General features: G+C 40.4%; 1 protein-coding gene across 1 annotated transcript; it reads right to left on the reverse strand.

Annotated features, from left to right (window-relative positions):
- Positions 1–969: 969 nt before the first annotated feature.
- CYP2U1 (cytochrome P450 family 2 subfamily U member 1) lies at positions 970–20,107 on the reverse strand. The gene is made up of 5 exons (XM_017666929.3): positions 19,534–20,107; positions 7,367–8,002; positions 5,457–5,618; positions 4,105–4,272; positions 970–3,064 (listed from the first exon to the last, which is right to left on the reverse strand). Exons 1-5 carry the CDS (start codon positions 20,021–20,023, stop codon positions 2,862–2,864), a joined length of 1,659 nt encoding a protein of 552 aa, XP_017522418.3. The 5' UTR covers positions 20,024–20,107; the 3' UTR covers positions 970–2,861.
- Positions 20,108–21,028: the final 921 nt, after the last annotated feature.

A 21,028-nucleotide genomic window follows, 5' to 3' on the forward strand; every position in this document is an offset into this window, starting at 1 on the left:
ATGTTGAATAAAAGTGGGGAGACTGGGCATCCTTGCCTTGTTCCCAGTCTTAGAAGAAAAGATTTCAGCTTTTTGCTGCTAAGTATGATCTTGGCTGTAAATTTGTGTATATGGCTTTTATTATGTTGAGGTACTTGCCCTCTATACCCATTTTGTTGAGAGTTTTTATCATATCATGAATGGATGCTGAATTTTTTCAAATGCTTTTCAGCATCTATTGAGATGATCATGTGATTTTTGTCCTTTTTTGTTGATACAGCAGATGATGTTGATGGATTTTCAAATATTGTACCATCCTTGCATCCCCAGAATAAATCCTACTTGATCATGATGGATTATCTTTTTGATGAGTTTTTGAATTCAGTTTGCTAATATTGAGTATTTTTGCATCTATGTTCATCAGGGATATTGGTCTGTAACTTTCTTTTTTTTGTGGTGTCTTTGCCCTGCTTTGGTATTAGAGTGATGCTGTCTCATAGAATGAGTTTGGGAGTATTCTCTCCTCTTCTACTTTTTGAAAAACTTTCATGGTGGATATTAGGTCTTCTCTAAATGTTTGATAAAATTCAGCGATAAATTCATCTGCTTTGGAGCTTTTGTTCTTAGGTAGTGTTTTGATTAACAATTCTATTTTGTTGCTGGTAATTGGTATGTTCAAATTTTCTGTTTCTTCCTGGATCAGTCTTGGAAGGTTATATTTTTCTAGAAAGTTGTCCATTTCTTCTAGGTTATCCAGTTTATTAGCATATAATTTTTCACAGTATTCTCTAATAATTCTTTGTATTTCTGTGGCATCAGGACTACAATTTTAAAAGAATTATCCTCCTGTCTAAAGCCATGCTTATATTATATTGTGGCCATCTTTCTCTTTTTGGAGGCCCATACCCTCTGGTGTTTCCTAATTTGACATCTGGTAAAACAAAATTTTATTTAGCAGTTAAAACAAGAAACAAGAAACCAGACATGACATTATCTCAGTTAAACCAAAAAGTTTAATAAAAGCATCAAATATTATGCTAAAGATGAGGACTAAAAATTAGTTATCAGGCAGATTTATGAATTATAAAACAAAGGAGTATTATTTTTACATTTAAAATAAGTCATTAAGTATAAAATTGTAAAATGTCAACATGTACAGGAAAGCATTAAGAATCCTTTCAGCGATTTACCATATAAAGATGTTTTTAAAATGATACAATTTGAGGCATTTTATTGAAAATAACCATCTGATTTCAATGTAATCTCAGTTTTTTCAAGCTACACATTGGTTAGGAATGTTGAAAAAACTTACTCATTTTTCTTCTTTAATTAACAAAAATCCATAAGGCACCTAAAGATTAGCCTGTATATCATTGCTCTGTAATGAAAATGCAGAGCAGTAGAGTGCTATGGGATAATGGCAATGCTGAGAAGTGGTTCAGAAAGAACTCCCCAGTCGCAAACACTGGTAGGTTTGAAATGAACAGCAGTACTTTTTTAACTATGTGCCTTACCTTCCTTCTCTAAGCCTCAGCTTCATCAGCTACAAAACAGCATCCTCTTAATAGTTTCTTGAAGAATTATATGAGCATACAAGTAAAACATTAAGTATGGTACCAGCATGAGGAAAGGCTCAAAAGTACAGATGCTCATATTATATCATGATTACTTCCATACGAGGATACTGTGGGAGAATAAAAGGGCAAATCATTCTCTGGAGCATGTTCTTGATGGGGGATATACTAGCATACTAGGCAGGACACTTCTTCACTGTAAGCGGCTACTCAAGACATCTAGCATCCTGGCCTCAGGGCAGCAAACGGGTGATAACCAAAGATGCACCTGTATATTTCCAAATACCCCCTGAAAGCGGCCATTACCTTTTTTTGAGAACTACTCTTCTAGAGGGACCTTCTTTATTAAGGAACAATTTAGTTCTCTTAAAAAGAATAGAAATGCCTTCCTGTCTGAGAGTGTTCAGTGATGAGACACATTAGGGCTAGTAGAAGACAGAATAGAAAAGGAATGTTTGGTACAGTTTGAATCCTTTCCTGATGAATCCCAGTATTAAAACTCCTGAGCTCACTATTCAGGGCTCAAGTCAAAAGATAGAGCTACATATTTGCAAGTCAACTAGCAGAAAGGAATTCTGCCAGGAAGCCACTTCTTCAGCCAGGCCTACGGTTCAGGCCTTGAACCTTGAAATAGAAGGTATACATATAAATTCAAACTATAACCTTTCCTTAGCATAATGGACAAGAATCTACTTATTCCATGTCTACAAAAAGTAAAAACTCAAATCATAAAGATAACAATAACAAAACAAGCCCCCTAAAACTGACATAGGATCTGTACTGAGAAAACTCTAAGTCATTGTAACCTATGGCCACATTCTTCTCTGACAAAGTATTCAAGTCTGAAACCGTTCCCATGTTGTCCCAGGTCTTACACAAGTAGGTCTTCCTTCTATTCCTGAATGTGTTTCCAGAACTTAACAGTGTTTGGGTGATGTCAGAGAAGATAGGGGACATGTGACCTTCATTAGCACTGACAGAGAGAAGGCAAGTTTTGTTAGCCTCATTTTACACACACAATCACAGAGGCACTGTAAGATGAGAAGAAATGCTCATTGGTAGTTGCCAGTGGGAATAAAATCCAGACCTCTTGCTTCCCAACCCAGTACTTTAGTCCCCATCCCCTAAGTCACAGACATGGGTTGCTAAAACGACAGAGGTGTCCTGCTGAGAAATCCTCCCAAGATGAAAACTCCTGCTCTACCCTCTTTCCAGTATCTAATTAGAGCCTAACTTGGATGCGCTGTGTTGCTGGATCTGTTGTCTGTTGACAGAAGGAAGGAAGGATCTGTTTGGAAGGAAATGTATTTACATTCCCTTCTTGGAGATGTTCTTTCTCTTTGAAACGACTATATTAAATGGTGGTGGGGCTAAAGTTAGACCATATCTTCCAATCAGGCTGGGCTTCTTAGAATCCTTAGGTAAAGCAAATGTGAAACTCTGCATTAGGCTCACAAACATCAGGAATAATTCCATCTTTGCCAGTTGCTCTCCCATGCATACCCGCTTCCCTAAAAATGAGATCAGGGAAAAAGTGAAGATTATAATACCATCCCTTTTCCTATTTCAAAAAGGACAAATTTATGTGAAACATCTAGATTAAGTGTTTTAAGCAGATACAGGAAGTTTAAAAATAAAATTGCCACATATATCAAATGATCAAGTTTACATTTTAACTCCTACTCATAAAAATCTATTTCAAAATACAAAATAACAAAAGCCAAATGATTTTATTGAAAAATGGGCAGAGGATCTGAACATATATTTTTCCACAGAATTTCTCTTTGACTGTAATTGCTCATCTTCTTCCAAAACCTAAGCCTTATACCTAAAATTATATATTGTAAGAATATATCTGTGTTTGTAGTGAAAAGCCAGAAATAGGACAGGGTAAATGGGCTCTGAAATTGTGAATTTTGTTTTATATGAACTCCATTTTTAGGAACTTAGCTGCTCTGTGCATTGATGGACACATATGGTTGTCATTGTCTTTCACCTATTTATTATTCCATTAATAAAATATTTACTAATTTCCTTAAAAAAAATCTGTTTCATCCTATATAGGAACTAGAGACAGATCCAAATTGGCAGGCTGCCCTGTATCTTTTCCTTCATTCTTACCTGGAAGATTAAGGAGAAAATAAGTCAGATACGGCTCTCTTGAGTACTCCTCTTCTCTAGGAATCCTACATGTCCTAATCCAGGAGCCTGAAGAGGGCCCGGGGAGATGGGGGAACCTGCCCCCTCAAGCCCCAGCCCAGCAGGAGGTCGTAAGTGCTCTTAACCCCAACACTTCTCTGGGACTCAAACAATCACCTGGGCAACTCAGAAAGGGAGATTTCTAGTCATATTTAAAGATTTAAAAGCAATTGCTTTCATTTTGCTTTTAAAATCTGTAATGAACATCGTGGAGATGCATTACCTAAATCATTTATCTCTTTGATGCTAGCTCGCCAAAAACATTTTTGAAACAATATTATGAAATATAAAGGTTCTTTTAGTTCTACTTCTTTTTTAATTATGCCATTAACAAAATAAAAGTTTAACTGACCTATCCCAAAAGGAATAAATGTTTCTTTTTTAATAAGTTGTCCTTGATCATCCAGAAATCGATTAGGGTTGAAATCGTCTGGTTTCTCCCAGATGGCGGGGTCTCTATGTACTGACCAAAGGTTGGGTAATATCACTGTGCCTTTGGGAATGGTATACCCTTGGAGCACTGAAACAAACAAACACAGTGTCATTCAACATGCTTTTACTAACAGTTCTTCATAAACATCACTATCTGAAAAAAATCTAGTTACATACGTAGCTTCTTAATTTGCTAGAGACTAAATTTGGAGGCACTTGAGGGTTAGGGGCAAGACCTTACCAACTGGCATCCTTCCTTTGTCACCATCCCAAGACCCAGCATGAGACAGGGCATGCTCTGACAGATGTTGAGTTAATGAATTAAATCAAGTCATAAGATCATCCCAATTAAGGGGAAACACCAAAACAGAAATCACAGGGCATTCCACGTAAACATTCCCAAAGAATTGCATATTCCTATTACTTGTATAAAACTGCACAGTTTATGGAATCTTTTATGTCCACTCAACAGTATGTATGATGAGGAAGGTAAACTATGGTAAAGGGATGTACAGGGAATTCAACACTGGCTCTTACTGGCTGACAAGTTCATGTGCCCCTTAAACAACACCCCAAAGATGTTGCACAGAGTGTCCTAATTTGCACCAAAGAAATTAAGTATTTATAGTCATTTTTAAGTGACTGCCTCCCATAACTGTCTTATAACTAGATTTAACCATGGGATTCACATCATGGGCTGTCTCTAGAGGAGGTGGACCCCTTGTTAGGAGGGATGTTTGCAGAGTGCCTGTATGTTAAGGACTTGAACAAATGGACACATTTTTCTGTAGGTGAGAGATTGAAAAAGGTGCCCTTAGGATGAGATGGACTCTTCTAATTCTTTAATATTTATGCTTCCATCACAAAACTGTAAAAACTGAAGTAGGATAATTCCCAGTTAAAATTCTCAATTCCATATTTAGATAGTTCTTCTGATCTCTAAGAAGAGGACTGAGGGGTGCTTTTGTTAATTCTGAGTTTTGTAGTCAGTACAGCCACGTTAAATGGTGGCAGGGTTTGTCTGACTAGTCTAACTATCTTGCTCTGAAGTCTAGAGAGCTTTTTACAAAACAAGCTGTGCTGGAAGGCCAGTACAAGGAGCAACAGACAGCAGGGCTGAGGCGCCCCCTGGTACCTGAGTACCCATCACACAATGCCAACCCTCAGAAGGACCAAGCTAGGCAGTGGTCACCAAGCCCTCATGTCAGCTCCTCTGGGTTAAGGAGCTGGGCTGCCCTCACGTGGGCTCAAGGAGGGAGCCCCTGGACTTGCCTGTTTTCTCTGAGGTCATATGAGGAATGGAGAGAGGCACCACCACAGTCAGCCTCTGCACCTCCATGATGGTGGCTTCTGTGTAGGGCATCTGGGCCTTGTCAGTGAGGGAAGGGGCTCGGTCAGCACCAATGACCCTTTCAATTTCTTCATGAACCTTTTCTATATGAAAAAAAGAGTAAAGAATAAGAAAGAATAGGCTAGAAGATAAACTGGGAGGGAACTGAGACTGCCTTTGTACACACACTTCCCAGCACTTCGTACACACAGCAGGTAAGTGAGCAGTACAGTTCTGACTCAGCCCCAGTGAAGTGAAGCACTGGGTAGATATTCTAAGTGCAGGCAACCAGTCCCAGGGACCCTGTACCCTCTGAATTTGAAAGAGGACAGCAGAACACCGGGGCAAAGGCAAAAGCACTGGAAATCATTCTCTCATTGGAATGCTGGATTGACTCTCTAAGCTTTCATACGTGACAGGGTGTGGTAGCCTACCACGGCCCCAACAGTCCCTGCCTCAGTGTTCACATCCTCACGCAGTCCCCTTCCGTTCTGTAATGAGTTGGTCCGTGTGGCCAGTAGAATAAGGGAGAAGCAGTGGTATATCGGTTCTAGGCTTAGATTATAAAACATGTAGCTCCTGTCTCGGTCATGCACTGTCTACCGGCTCACTCACTCTGGAGGAAGGCAGCTGCTAGGTCAAGCAGCTCTCGGGAAAGGCCCAAGCACTAAAGGCTGTGTCCAATAGTCATGTGGATGAGCCATCTCAGGAGTGGAGCCTTCAGTCCCAGTTAAGTGTAAAGATGACTGAAGACCCAGCCAGTCTCCTGACTACAACTTCATGAGAAATCCTCAATCATAGGCCAAGCCACTCCTAGATTCCTGATCCTCAGAAATTGTGTGAGATAATATGTGATGATTGTTTAAAGCTGCGAAATTTTGGGATAATGTGTTACTCAGCAATAGTTAACTAATATAGGTAGGCACAATCCTATCAATAGTAGGCAGAAAATGGCCTTCAAAGCCTTCTAAACTCTAATCCCCTGGAGCTGGTGAATATGCTACTTTACATAGCAAAAGAGGCTTTGTAGATGTGATTAAATTAAGGGCTTGAGATGATCCTGGATTTTCTGGGTGCGCCCATCTAAGTACATGGGTTTAAAATTGGAGGACTTTCCCATGTTGAGTTTAGAGTCAGTGGGAGATAGGATTAAAGAATGGTCAGAGGGCTGCAACACTGCTGGCTTTGAACATGCAGAGGGGGGGCCAGGAGCCAAGGAAGCTGGAAATGGATTCTCCTCCAGAGCTTCCAGAAAGGAGTGCAGCCCTGCCAACATCTTGATGTTAGCCCCCTGGGACATGCATCAGACTTCCAATGTATAGAACTATAAGATAAAAAATCTGTGTTGTTTTAGTCACTAAGTTTGATATACAAGTTATTACAGGAGTAACAGAAATTATCCTCCCCTGTATTCTTCCACTATGAATGGCTGACATTCACTACCTATTGTACTGATATGGTGGGACTAGCTGTGGACCTTGTGAAAGTCTCAGAACTTCTCTGGGACACTGTTCTCCATTTTCAAAGTGAGATCCATGAGCTCAGATGATCCCTTCAGCTCTAAAATGTAATTCTTCTCTAAAACTTCATCTTCCATTACAGATTTCACACAGAATCAGACCTGTAGAGAGTTAAAGCAGGGGCAAGCATGTAAGACATTAATCCTATTGTCCAGAAAGTTGGAGTTTCACTGTTAACATCTTACCAAGTCCTATGAAATACAAGTATTTCCATTTTGTTTTCCAACCTGAAGACATTACTCAGTGTTAGAAGCCACAGGATCGCCAAGGTTGCCGAACCTGATTTAAGTAACCTGGTTTTGCCATGAATAAAGGAAACATCTATTAATTACCTTGTATGTCAGGGTTCAGTGCCATGTACAGAAGGCACCAAAGCAAAGAGTTCGTTGTGGTATCAGTCCCAGCAATGAAGAGATCCCCAATGAGATAAAATAAGTAATCTTCATTAAAACTACTCTTGTTACCATTTTTCCTCTCCTCCTCTATGTGAAGAAGGTACATGTCGATGAAGTCCTGAGGGTTCTTGACATCCAGAGACTCTCGATGGTCTTTTATGATTTTTTTAAGGAAGATGGTAATATCCTTTACAATTTGTCTTAATTCCCTAAATGGTCCAAATGGAAGGTAATAAAGCCAGGAGCATATGTTGACCAGGAGGACCTGGGTGTTTAGACAAATTTCTAATGCTCGTGACATAAAATCAAGTAGCTTCTTAAAGTCATTATTGGTGTAATCAAAGCGCTGGCCAAAGCACATGGAACAAATGATGTTGGAGACAGCATTGTGCACAAGGGGGAAAGGGCTGAAGGGCTCTGTTCCATGCTTCTGCATTTCCTCTTTCACATATTTGAATTCCTCAGTAATCTTGGGTTCCAAGCTAAGCTTTCCCAGGCCAAAATGACGAAGAGTTGAATGAGAGAACTTCCTCTGTTGTCTCCAGACTGGACCATAATGTGCAAATACGATCCCTATAGAAGGACACCAAGAACAGAGGTGAGAGAGAACAATCCCTGGTACTACTGGACAGGACCTATTATGAAGTGTATTCTGTATTTCTCAAGTCATTTCTCAAAGTTCATATATATGCAAAGATCACCAGCCAAAAAGAATGACTAGCAAAATTTATCAAGACAGTAATGTGTTTCTAATAATAAAAATCATATTCAATAAGAGTAGGGAGATCTGCTATAAAACTTACAGATAGTAACTTCTGGTGAAATGAAAAACAGTTTGTTTTCTAGAGTTTGTGTAAATTTTAAAACCTTTTATTTCCTAAGAGTGAATCCAGGCTTAAAAAATATTTCCAACTGGATATTCCCATATTCTAAACATTTGAACAGAGGTTAAGTATAGTAACAGTCTGCATATGATGGCAGGGACAATATTTGATTGTCCTCACCATTAAAATCCCAGTTTTTAGCATCGGACTGGGTAGGAAGGAGAAACATGTTAACTATTAGCTGAATAAGTCAACAGCCCAAATGGATTAGAACACTGGCCATCAAATTTGGAATCAAATTTGGAATCTGGAATCAAATAATATTTGTTGTTGTCAAGAGACCTGATTTTAAAACATTTGAACTCCAGATCATCTACAACTATACCTTATATGATTCTCACTTATGTTATACATCTTCCACCATCAGACCCAACCGAATTGCTTCCAGATGTTGTATGAAATTGTTCTAAAATATTTCCTCATTTCCTGTCATCTATTTTATCTTCCTGTTTTCCACGGTGTGCTTTACTCTTTCAGCTAGTTCTCCTCCTTTCCCATTTTTAATCTACTTCATTTCTGCTACCTTCGAGGACATGCTTTACTTTATTCAACACATATTTCTGAATGCCTCCTATTTGCCAAGCACCAGCATGCTATGAATATAGCTGGAAATGAAATAAAGACATTCCCTGTGGTTAAATCTTCTCAGTCTTTAACGTTTCTATGAGAAGCCTCTAAAAATAAACATCCATGTGGTCAAATGTTATCAGATAACTTATCAGTTCCATTTTCCTCTCTGGAATCTTCCACATGTCTGCTCAAATCTGCAGTGGTTGCTTTCTAGGCCTTCTGTTGAGGTGTTCCCTGGCTTCCACTTGTAATTACTTAGGAATTTTCTTAAGACTTTCCTGTGTTGAACCCATTTCCTGGATTCTGCCTTCCTTTTTCTTATTTTACTCCCTTATTTTGCTAAGAAAAATCCTCTATTAGTTTCCTGAGAAGGGATACATGAGAGGCAAATTTCTAAAGATTTTTTAGAAAATGTATTTATTCTACCTTTTCCACTCCCTCAGAATTTTGATGATATTCCTAAGAGTGGACTGATGAGCTCATAAAATACATCCTCAGTGTGACTAAACATTTCTAAATTACTCTCCAAAGTGGAGAGTATACTAAAAAATGCACCCACCAGAAGTAAATGAATATCTTCATTAGTTTCAAATTGTTGCCATAACTTGGTACTCCTCAACATTGACGTCTGCCTGTCAGACCAGGCAGTTGAACAGCTTCTCATAAGGTTATTGACCAGGTTTCCTATTCTGTAATTTGCGCTTATTCACTGTGTACTTTTTTCTCTTATATTCTAGGTGCATAGCAAATATCTTCTCCCAGGATGTGAACTGTTTTTTCACTATTTAAATGCTATTGTTTGATAAACAGAAGTCTTAAATATAAAGATAGGTGCATTCATCCATCTTTTTCTTCATGATTTGGGCTGCATGTTTTATTTTAGAACCCTTTTCTATCCTGAGGTCATAAACACATTTTCTATTTTCTTGTAAAATTTAAAATTTTTGCTTTTTCACATTTAGGTCTCTATAATGTACACCAAATTTATATCAATGTTAGGTATTCCTACTCCTGTGAAGCAGGAATCCAAGTTTTCCTCCCCATTTGGACAACCTTTGTTCAAGCCCTGTTTATGCAGGAGCCCCTCCTTCTCATTACGGATGTACAGTACTGCCTCTGTCACATGTTTTCCATACACAGGCAGGTTGGTTTGCAGGTTTTCTAGGCAGCAATATTGGTCTATTTGCTTATAGCACATTGTCTTCATTACTGTTACCTTATAATAAGACATAAATTGATTTTGTATTAAGTCTTAATATCTAATACAGAAGCACCCCCTGCCCCACTCTTGTTCTTTTTCAAAAGTGTTTTTGATAATTCTTGGCTATTTATTCTTTCATGAAACCTTAAAATCAACATGTCAAGTTCTAATATTTTTTTTTAAAAAGGTCTTGGGATTTTGGTTAGAATTGCATTTAATTCATATTTTGAAAATTGCCCTCTTTATGATAATTGGATTTACTTACCATCCAAGAATAAATTCAACTTTGGTTATAATGTTTTTGTTTTTTAAAAAAAGAAACAAAAGATTGTTGAATTTGGTTTCCCAGTATGTTTTCTAAAAAAGTCATCTTCACAAATTAAAGTGGCCTATACATCCTTTCTCAATGTGCTTGTCTACATATACTCTCCTCCTAAAATAAGCCAGGGTGTATTCTCTCTCTGAGAATATGATTAAAATTATAATGAGATGTTCCTTTATTCCTTTAAGGTTCTCTTTTATTATTTTCTGGATGTATAAGTTGGTCACTTATTTCATCAATTTTCAGAACTTTATTCCAATAAATAATTTAAGGCTCTACATTTGCCACTGGGTACTACTTTAGCTGCAGTCCACAAGTATTATTTCTATGTAATTCATTATGGTTTTAAGTTTAAAGTATTTTTCTATTATGATTCTTTTTTTCCACCTAGGTTAATTTGTCTTATACTGATTTTTGACATAATGAGGCTTAATTTTAGCCTGTGATCAATTTTAATAAAATTTCCAAATAAAGTTGAGAAGAATTTTTTTCTAAGCAGTTGTTGGGTATAAGGTTCTATCTACATTGCTTGGCACATATATATGCTAGACAACTTTGTTAGGGTCATTCAAGGGTAGAATTATATCTTTCTGTTCAAAAAACAGTTTCCTTTTATCATCATGTAATACCCTCCTTATTCTTAATAATGAAGTTTGACTTCAAGTATATTTTGTCAAAAATACATCAACTTTTCTAAGTGTTTTCTTGGCATAAACTTTTCCTTTCTTTTCCCTTGAACTTTAATGTACATTTATGTTTGAGATAAGTCTCTTTTTGGTGGTGAAGGAATGTCTCTTTTAAAACAACATACATTTGGATTTTTAAAAAATCCATTCTGGCAATCTGTCTTTTAGCCAGTAAGTTTAGTCTATGTACATTTAGTATAATTACTCATTTATTTCTAACATATTATTTTGAACTTTCTATTTGTCCTGCTGCTTATTTCCCAACCCCCTTCCTTTCATGCCTTCTTTTGCATTGAGAGATACAAGATGAATGCACACCCTTACATTTTTAACAGGCTTACTTCAACCCTAGTATGGTGGTCAGCAAACTACAGGTCAAATCCAGCCTAGTGCCTCTTTTTGCATGGTCAGAAAGCTAAAACTAGTTTTGACATCTTTAAATGGTTGAAAAACACCAGAAAAATAGTTTGTGATATGTGAAAATCATATGAAATTCAAATTTTAGTGTCTATAAAATTGAACTAGGACACAGCCAGTTAATGAGCCATTATAATTCATTTACCTATAGTCTATGGCTGCTTTTGCACTAAAATGGCAGAGTTGTAACAGAGACTGGAGTTGGGCGGAGGACATTTTCTCTCCCAGGATCCAGGCCAAGACAAAGTTCTTTGTTTTCTTTTTGCTGGTGGCCAGGTTGTAGAGTGTTCTTTGGCTAATTCATACTTTCACTCAGAGTGATGCTCTGCAGGAGTCCTCTCTTTATCTAGAGGCAACTTTTCATCTTGTGTGGTGCAAGGCCCTATCTCCCTGCCCCCAATTCTACCTCTCTGGCGAAGGGGTCACTAAAATCCAAGGTTCTCCAGAGCATACACTTTCTGTTTTCTGTAGGTATGGTGATGGTGATAAGAAAGTGGTCTAACTGTACTTCATATGCATTTCACATTACTGTTTTCAGCCCACTGGCTTGCCCATCTCCTGTGATCACTGTTAGCGGCAATTCCTGAGCCTTCCTAGGACTCTGCAGGGTAAGCTGTCTCATATCCCACAAGTACCCCCCACTGCAGGGTAAGCTGTCTCGTATCCCACCAATACCTCCATCGCAGACACCTAGCAGGGGTCATCCTCCACTCCATAAAGTCACCTGACAATGCCTATCCTATCTTGAGATGTTGGCTGCAGGACTGTAGATTGATTTCCTCATGGATGGAGCATATGTTCTGTTAAAATTACCTCTGGTTGGCTTTGTGATTGTTAAAATGAAGGAACGGAAATGTCTCACCCATGCATGAAATCAGAACTCTCCGTTAGTTTAACAAAGCTCCATAAGTGACTTCCTAGGCAACCACAGCTTAGCCGCTCTTCCTGTATTTAACCACTGCTGAGGATTTTGCCATGTTCAGTATTCAAAGGCCAAGTGTTGATGGGCCTCCCTCTCTGTCCTTGGAAAGAAATGATCTCTCACTCTAACTTCAGGATTTGATACTAACCTTAACTACTGTCTAATTTAAGATAATCACATATAGCATCTCTTCTTTGTCCTATTTCTCAAGGAACTTTATTTTTCTTCTGTTAGGCCCTCAGTCTGTATCGTTTACTCACCATCTTTTAAACTACACATTTGTATTTTGGAAGGGTTTTACCTAGCAAAATGCTCTTTTTCTATCAGTTTTTCCAATATTTAAGTCCCCTATGTGTCAGATACTAAAGGCATACAGGTTTAAAAGGCATAGACCTGTTCTCAAGATGCCTACAGTCTTGCGAGGAATCGGACCAGCAATCCCAATATCCTGTGTATGCTGGACTAAGTGAAAATTGCAGCTTGCATTGAATGTTGTATGTTGGGTTGTACTGAAATTGCATAGTTGACATGCAACCAGAGGATGTATGAAATTGAACGTTTTATGTTGGATTACACTGAACGTTGTATTATTGGGATGTACTGTATTGAGTACAGTATGTTGGGGTTGCAACTCAAGTTGCAATGTAGATACAGGAAAGAGCAACACATCCGCTGAGGGAAGGCAGCACTTTCCAGTAGAGAGGACATCTGGGCTCACACATCATTTGTAAATAAGGATGTGTATGAAGGCACATTTTAGACAAAGAACATGAGCAAAGTTAAAGACAGTATTTGAAGAAGGGCTAATTATCTTGAAGGGGAAATCAGGTTTAGACAAGGCAAGGAAATGGAGGGAACCTTCTCCAAAGTGGCTAATATTTTAGCACTGGGGTGTGTGACAAGCTGACAGGTATGACAAAGAGACAGTGCCCAAGAATGCCAGGGACAACAGGCAAGGGTAGAATGAACAGTCTCAGGGTTCCAAGCCTCGCAAACACCCATGTCAGGGAGCAAAACAGCTCAGGTCCTCAGGGGTGTTTGGTGGAGGGTCAGGTAGAGCCTGCAGTTGACATTTTCTCCATTCTTCATCCTGAAAAGCAAGGTATTCATGGATGTACACAAATACTTAATTTCAAAGAACATACATGGAAAAATTAAAATGGCTCCAAAGCAAAAAGCAGGACACTGTCAGTTGGGAATGACAAAAAATATGCCCTCAAGAAAAAGGTCAATTAGTCTGTGGAACCAAAAAAACAGGAAGGCCTGGTGTCACCACCTCAGAGAAAACTAAATGCCACAACCTTTTTATCCTTGTACCTATTCGTCTTTTTTTGTGCCTGATTTAATACTTTCCTGCTGCAAAACAGCTTTTCCAAGAATCAGGAACTCTCTTGAGGTGCCCATTCTCTCATTTTGACCACCAGAGAGAACTGTATCCTCCAGGTCTTCCCCCAACAAAGTATCCTGAGTCCTTCCCCCAACAATGCTGGGGAAGGACTCAAATGCTTGAGTCAGTTACCCCATGGTAATACCAAGTTAGAGCACTTTAAGTTTATTTTTTGGCTTGAGGTTTCCAAGCTATGCCACGAGTATAAATTCTTACACCAAAACTACATGAGGGAAGATCTGTAGTTAGAATTCTTGAGTTCTGTGCCCAGCCCACAAACTAACCACTCTTACAAAGACATGAGATTTAGATCAAGCCACCTATGATCGGGGGTCCATCCCTTGGCTGATTATGGTGGCCAGCGAGGAGAGTTCTTTAGAAAGACATGGTATGTCCTGTTCCAACCCAGGATGATGGGTAAAAAGAGTGTGTGTGCGTGTGTGTGGGGTCCCTCAGAAGAAGGGGTGCTCTTGCCAGAGGAACCAGTGCTAGAGAGTTGAAGCAAAAACCTACCTCAAACCAAATGAAGGCTCAATTGTGCAGCTTTTAAGAACTCTGCAGGAGAATATTTACTAATATGGAGATACATTCACAACACTTAAATGATAAAAACATGATTAAAAAGTGTGAAAATGTGACTCCATTTTAAGGAAGCAAATACATTTTAAAAAATACACATATATATAGAAAAAATACTGGAAGATTGCCACAGGCTGACTGTTTGCATCCCCTGCAAATTCATATGTTAAATCCAAAATGCCCAATGTGACAGTAGTTGGAAGTTAGGTCATGAGGGTAAAGCCCTCACGGATGGAATTAGTGCCTTCATAAAAGGGGCCTGCGAGAGCTCCCTTGGCCACTTCAGCCATGTGAGCTTACAGACAATTATTTGGGAACCCTCCATGGATGGCAAATCTGCAAATTTACTGGTGCCTTGATATTTGATTTTCCAGCCTTCAGAGCAGAAATAAACTGTTGTTTACAGGCCACCCACTCTATAGTACTATTACAGCAGCCAGTTAGACAAAAACAAAGGTGATTACTTAAAAATGTCATTGACAGCTATCTCAAAACAATATTGCTCATGAGTGGTTTCCAATTTTCTTTGAAAAGAAAGAAATCCTTTTTTTCTTTTTCCTGTTTTATGTTTTACAATAAACATATATTATTAAAATAAAAATATTTAAAACACATTAAACTGGACTCAATTTTACATTTATCACATATACATTTTCTTCCTCCTGAAGCAGAAGAAGTGCTATCCACTGATTACATTTGCCCTTTCCTTACATAGGGTCACAGGAGTGTTGCTTAGTGGAAATACAGACCTTCTTCATATGAGTACATAACTATTTCAAATAATCTACTTTCCTCCATTTATTGCAACATTCAGTTATCTTGTTTTTCTCTTACATTTTCAAGTTATCCAGATACTTTCATTTTCTATCTTCATTTCCTAATTTAATTTTGCATCTTGTTCCTCTTTGAGGTACTCAATACTGTTCCAGTCTTTATTTTTAAACTTCTTCAAAATTTCCTGTTGCCTTCCATTTTTATGGCTTTATTTGCTTTGATTCTTGCTCCAAGTCTCTAGCAATCTCTCAAATAAAAAATGATCTAATTTCTATCAACTAGGAAATAGATAAAAAGCAAAAACTGTAAGTAGAAAGATACTTTAAATATATGATATATGCAAGTTAAAAAAAAATACCAAATAAAGCTATGTGCTTACAGATCTGAAGCAAATCTGACTGGTGGATAAGTGGGTTTATATTGCTCTCTGAACTTTGTATTTGAAATATTTCATAATAAAAATGTGATGCCTAGAATGCTTTTAGGAGAAATAGAGCACATTTAGAGTGAAGCACTCCTTTGGTAGCCTGGCCCTGACTTTGTAACTTCATTTTCTATTTCTGCTCAGGAAAAAAAATTGGACGGAGTAATGGGTATGATGAGCATAGCTGATGTAGACTGTCTTTATGGCCTATCTAGCTTAATACAGTTTTTGTTGGTTTAAAAAGAACATCAACTTACCTAAGCATGATATTTTGAAATACTCAAATAGAATATACAACCTTCCCACATTTTAGAACTTTTTGGCAATGTGTTAAGTCAGCTACTGCTAGCTTCTCTACACACATGACTGTTTGACACATTCCCCTCTCTGCTGCTAGTCTCACCAGCTTTAGCAGCAGAATTCTTTAAAAATATCTTGGAATAAGTATTTAATAATGTTATTGGCCTCTAATTCCTAATATTATTTCTCTTTCTCTTATAGTCTACATACCCTGTTTCTGGACAATTTCATGTTTTACAATTTGCCATTGGCAGCAGCAGCCAAAGGTGGCTTGGCGCTCCTCAGGTTCTGCCAAGCCGAGCAGCTCAGCCTTTAGTTCCCATGGCCTCTCTTCCTCAGGTTGATCATGCTCTCCATTTCTTGATCTGTGAAGTCTACTCAGAACTCATCTGTTTCTCATCCTTGATAGGCATCTTGAAATAAACTCACATTCTCCCTTTTTATTTTTCACGCTTGAATATCCATTAAAAAACATCTTCAATTATCTACGTTTTCCTACTCAGAGGATCTGTTCTCTACTTCCAGTTAAATCCATAAGCATTTTCTTTGTGACGCACAGTCCTTGCTTTACCTTCCCTTGTCAACAACCTTCACCAGCCACAGAAATTTCTCTCAATTCTTTCATAGCTTATTCGCCCAACACACATCCATCAAAACAGGAGAGCAACACCACCTAAAAAAACCCTGTCTCTTGGGGGAATAAATGCTTCATCTGAGAAACTGAAGCCCCAAGTTATCCCAGGATCCCTGTCTTTCCCTGGATAAAGAGGGATCTAATAATAAGCTGTGATGGATGTACCAATACTTACAAACTGCCTTTTTACAGATACTTGAGCAAACTATATACCCACCAGGAAGGAGCTCGAAGAAGAAAATTAATTCCTACCTTTAAAAATCTAGAGGAAAAGACAGACACACAACACAAATTATAATATAATCTGGTAAGTGCATCAACAGATGCTTGTATGCAAGTCATCAAACATGTCTTCATAACCCACTCTATGCCAATTAGTGGGGCCATAGTAGTGAGCTAGGTTTACCAAAGCTTTGCCCTCATGGTGGTCACATTCCAGTGGTAGGTGGAGTAGGTAATAGGATAAATACTTTCCAAGTGTTTAATGAGTAAAATGTGTGAGAGAGAAAACAAGCTGTGATATTGGGCAATTGAAAGGTGACAACTGGTCTGAGGGATGACAAGGAATCAGCCAAGTGAAAAGCTACTCCAGGTCCAAGGATGACAAACCAGTAGACTAAGGCATCACAAATGTGGCAGGAGTCAACTTAGTGGGTCTAGAGCAGGCTGAAATGCACAAGTAAAGAGAGAGTGGGAAGAGATAAAGTTAGAAAGATGAGCTGGGGCCAGATCCTTCCAAGCATATTAGGTCAAGTATGGAATTGGAAGCAATTCATTTCAGCTGGGGAGCAACATGGTGTGACTCATGGGTTCTTGAAAGCAATCTGTTTGGCTGCTGGGTGGATAAAATATTGAAGCAGAAGCAAGCAGGCTGGTTAAGAGGCTTCTGAGGTACCAGATGGTGGTCTGGGTGAGGATGCTGACAATGGAGGACAGAGAGAAGTGGATGGATGCAGAACACCTATCTGAAGGAACTGAAATGACCTGTGGATTGACTCAAAGGGGGTGAGAGATGGGTTAAAATGAAACAGTGGTATCACAGAGATAAGGGTTGCCCACCTCTGCCTGGGGGTAAAGAAGTATGTCAGGGAACACATTCTTGGAAAGGTGACATTTAAGCAGGTATGAAGATGACAAAATAATGAGTGTTTGTGAGGATGTGGAGAGATTGGAACCTTGCTCACAGCTGGTGGGAATATAAAATGGCACAGCCACTGTGGAAAACAGTATGACAGTTACTCAAAAAATTAAATATAGAATTACCATATGACCAAGCAACTCTACTTCCAGATATATACCTAAAATAATTGAGAGAATTAAAATGATATTTGTATGTGTACTATATTCATAGCAGTATTTTTCACAATAACCAAAAGGTGGAAGTATGCAAGTATCCATCTGGGGACAAATGGCTAAACAAAATGTGTGTACATGCAACAGACTAGAATTTAGTCTTAAAATGGAAGGCAGTTCTCACATTCTACAACATGGATGAACCTACAAACATTATGCTAAGTGCAATACATCAGTCACAGAAGGACTAATATTGTATGATTCCACTTGTGAAGTACCCAGCAGAGAGACAGAAAATAGAATGGTGGCTACCAGGGGCTAGAGAGAGGGAGGAATGAGTTTTTTTAAATGTTTGTTTAATGGGTACAAAGTTTCAATTTTGCAAGATGAAAACAGTTCTGGAGATAATGGTAGATGTCTTCCAAACAATGTAAATGACTTAATGCCACAAACTGTACACTTAAAAATGATTAAGGTGGTACATTTTATGTGTATTTCACCACATTTTTTTTTTTAAGAGAAAAGAAAAACAGGCAGTTCTCCAGGCAGTCATGAGGGGAAGAGAATTCAGGGAGAAAAAGCAGCATATTTGAAGGCATGGAGAGGGTGAGGTATGAATTGTTACATTTGTATTTCAGTGGGACATTAAAAATATTATGATTATTATTACTGTTGCAAAACTCTGACTTAATGTGAGATTCTAAAAAGCATGGATCTCTTTATGCCACATTCCAGGGACAGAAAGTAGCAGTTCATTTATTTAATAAATATCAATTAAGCTCCTACTATGTGCCAGATAGGACAAGGAATTACTGTTCTAGAGGTCAGTGTAGTGCTGAAGACCTATATACAGGCCAGAGGGTTACAAAAAATTATGTGGTCTACCTCCTGATAAGTGCGGTGAAGGAAAAGTGCTCTAACAAGGGAGCCTAGTTTACTTGGAGAAGTAGTGAGAAAAAGCTCCCCAAGGGAAAGACATTTAAATTAACCCCTGACTGATACTTAGGAGTGACTCAGGCAAAAAGTCTGGGACCTATGCCCACCAGTAAGACAAACGCAAGACAGATAAACAAAGGGCAAAAACGAAAGAAAAGGAAAGGAAAAGAGAGGAAAGGAAAGAAAAAAGAGCGAAGTGTAATGTTCTATTGCAGCGGATAGTACGTTTCCCAGCCCTCAAACCTGCCCAGTTTAGATTTCCCTAAGCCAGAATCACAGAGGCGACAAACCCAGTGTATTCGGATTGCCAAAAGGTTTCCAATGTGTTTTCTGGGCTGTTTTAGGGGAAAATATCTTCTTAAACGCTTCCACTCAAAACCCAGGTGAAAAGAATATCGCTCCCTCTTTTTAACATGGCCAAAGTTTCTCCCAAGAGACAGCCTGGGAAGTGAGACTCTGCTCACAAAAGGCCAGAATACCCTCGGAAAGTTGGAACCGAGCTTCACACCTAGCTGCCCTCCCCGCACTCCGACCCCATTCTTTTCCTCAACTTTGCAGTGGGTTCCCAACTTCCAATCCTGGTACATGAACGAGTCACGCGTCCATCACAGCTCGACGGGACGTCAAAGGCACGGGGAACGGGAGGCGCCGCGCCCCGCCCCCCGCCCCACCCCGTCGGCGTTGGGTTCAGTAGGGGCTGGCTGGGCGTCTGCGGCTGGCAGGGGCGCGGACGCGCAGCCCCCGCGCCCCCGCATCCCGTCGCCGTCCCGCTCACCCTTCTCCTTGGCTATAAGGGAGACAAGCGGCACCCGCGGGCGGTCGCTGAAGACCTCGGCCTGCTGCACCAGCGCCTCGCGCACGCTGTGGAAGTCGTTGAGGACCACGACCAGGTAGTGGCCGATGTAGAAGCTGAAGATGTTGCCGTATACTTTGGCCAGGTCGGACAGGAGCACCTGCATGCCCACGGCCGAGACATCCCCTGGCGAGCGCCCCCAGCGTTGGTACGGCCAGCTCCTCCGTCGGAGGAACGGCGGCAGCAGCACGAAGCCGAAGTTGCCCACCACGGGCCAGGGTTTGGGCCCGGGGGGGATGCCCCTCGCCTGGCGCCGCCGCAGCCAGCTCCAGCCGAGCAGTGCGGCGAGGCCGAGCAGCAGCAGCGCGCCGCCGGTGGGGTCCAGCCGCAGCAGCCCCGGGGGCGCGCGCACCAAGTGCAGAGGCCAGGGCGAGGCCTCGGAGGCGGGCTGCGGCGGCACCCAGGAGGCCATGACCTGTGCGTCGGCGTCCGCGTCCCGCGGGCCTCTCGCCGCACTAATAGCGGCGCCCGGCTGCCAACGCCCCTGGAAGGTGCAGGGCGGGGAAGAGGACAGCCCAGGGCGCCCCGGATTGGCTGAGCCCCCCTCCTCCGCCCGCCGCCTTCTCCCCCACTCCAATCAGCGACGCCCGAGCCCAAACCGGGACGCGCTCGCAGCTGCGCAGAGGCGGACCGGGCACCAAGCCCGGTGCGCGGTCTGCAAGTTTGATTCCGAGGTGGTGCTGCGCCCCTCATCTGGTTGGGGGTCGGCAGTGACTGCCTCCGAAACAAAGATGCTTGAGATACATCCTTGCCTCTCTCTGACTGCCGTGTCACTGGATTGTCAGTTGAGTGTGTAAACCTGACAGGACTCAGCCCAACAGCAGCATCTCCACCATGATCTGGGAGAGTGGGGCTCCGTCCCACCCCATGGTAGCAGAGTTTAAAGTCTTTATCCATGTGGGGTTTCGGAGGAAGAAAGGACCCTTTCCTCGAACCAGATAGCAGGATGATGAGAAAGCAAAGTGCAGAATTTGTAGGTGTAGGAAGCCACGCTGGGAAAAGATGGGCGGAGAGGGGCCCTATGGGACGGATCGTGTAGGGGAGTAGAGCCCTTAGAACTTGCCATAGGCGGGCAAACCTCTTTCAGGCGGAGAGTGAGGGCTCAGCTTCCCTTTTAGCGTGCAGCCTGGGTAAAGCAGAAGACCTCATCCAGAAATAGATAAAAAGAATCGGCTTGAAAGATTTAAGTAGCTAATAATATAAAAAATATAAATAACCGGGTGACAAGGAATGACAATATTATTATTGGTATGAGGCCAGATCTAAAATGTTGAGATTGAGATGTTAAGTATGAACTGAACAGTACTTTTAAGGCAAAGTCCTTTCATCTTCCGTGGTAATGGCTTCTGTGCATTCGCTTTCCATCTTCTACAGGCGAAATCCTCTGATTTCTCTTTTTTGTTAGGTTGACGCACAG

This window comes from Manis javanica, chromosome 5 (genome assembly GCF_040802235.1).
Source record: "Manis javanica isolate MJ-LG chromosome 5, MJ_LKY, whole genome shotgun sequence".
Taxonomy (NCBI): Eukaryota; Metazoa; Chordata; class Mammalia; order Pholidota; family Manidae; genus Manis; species Manis javanica.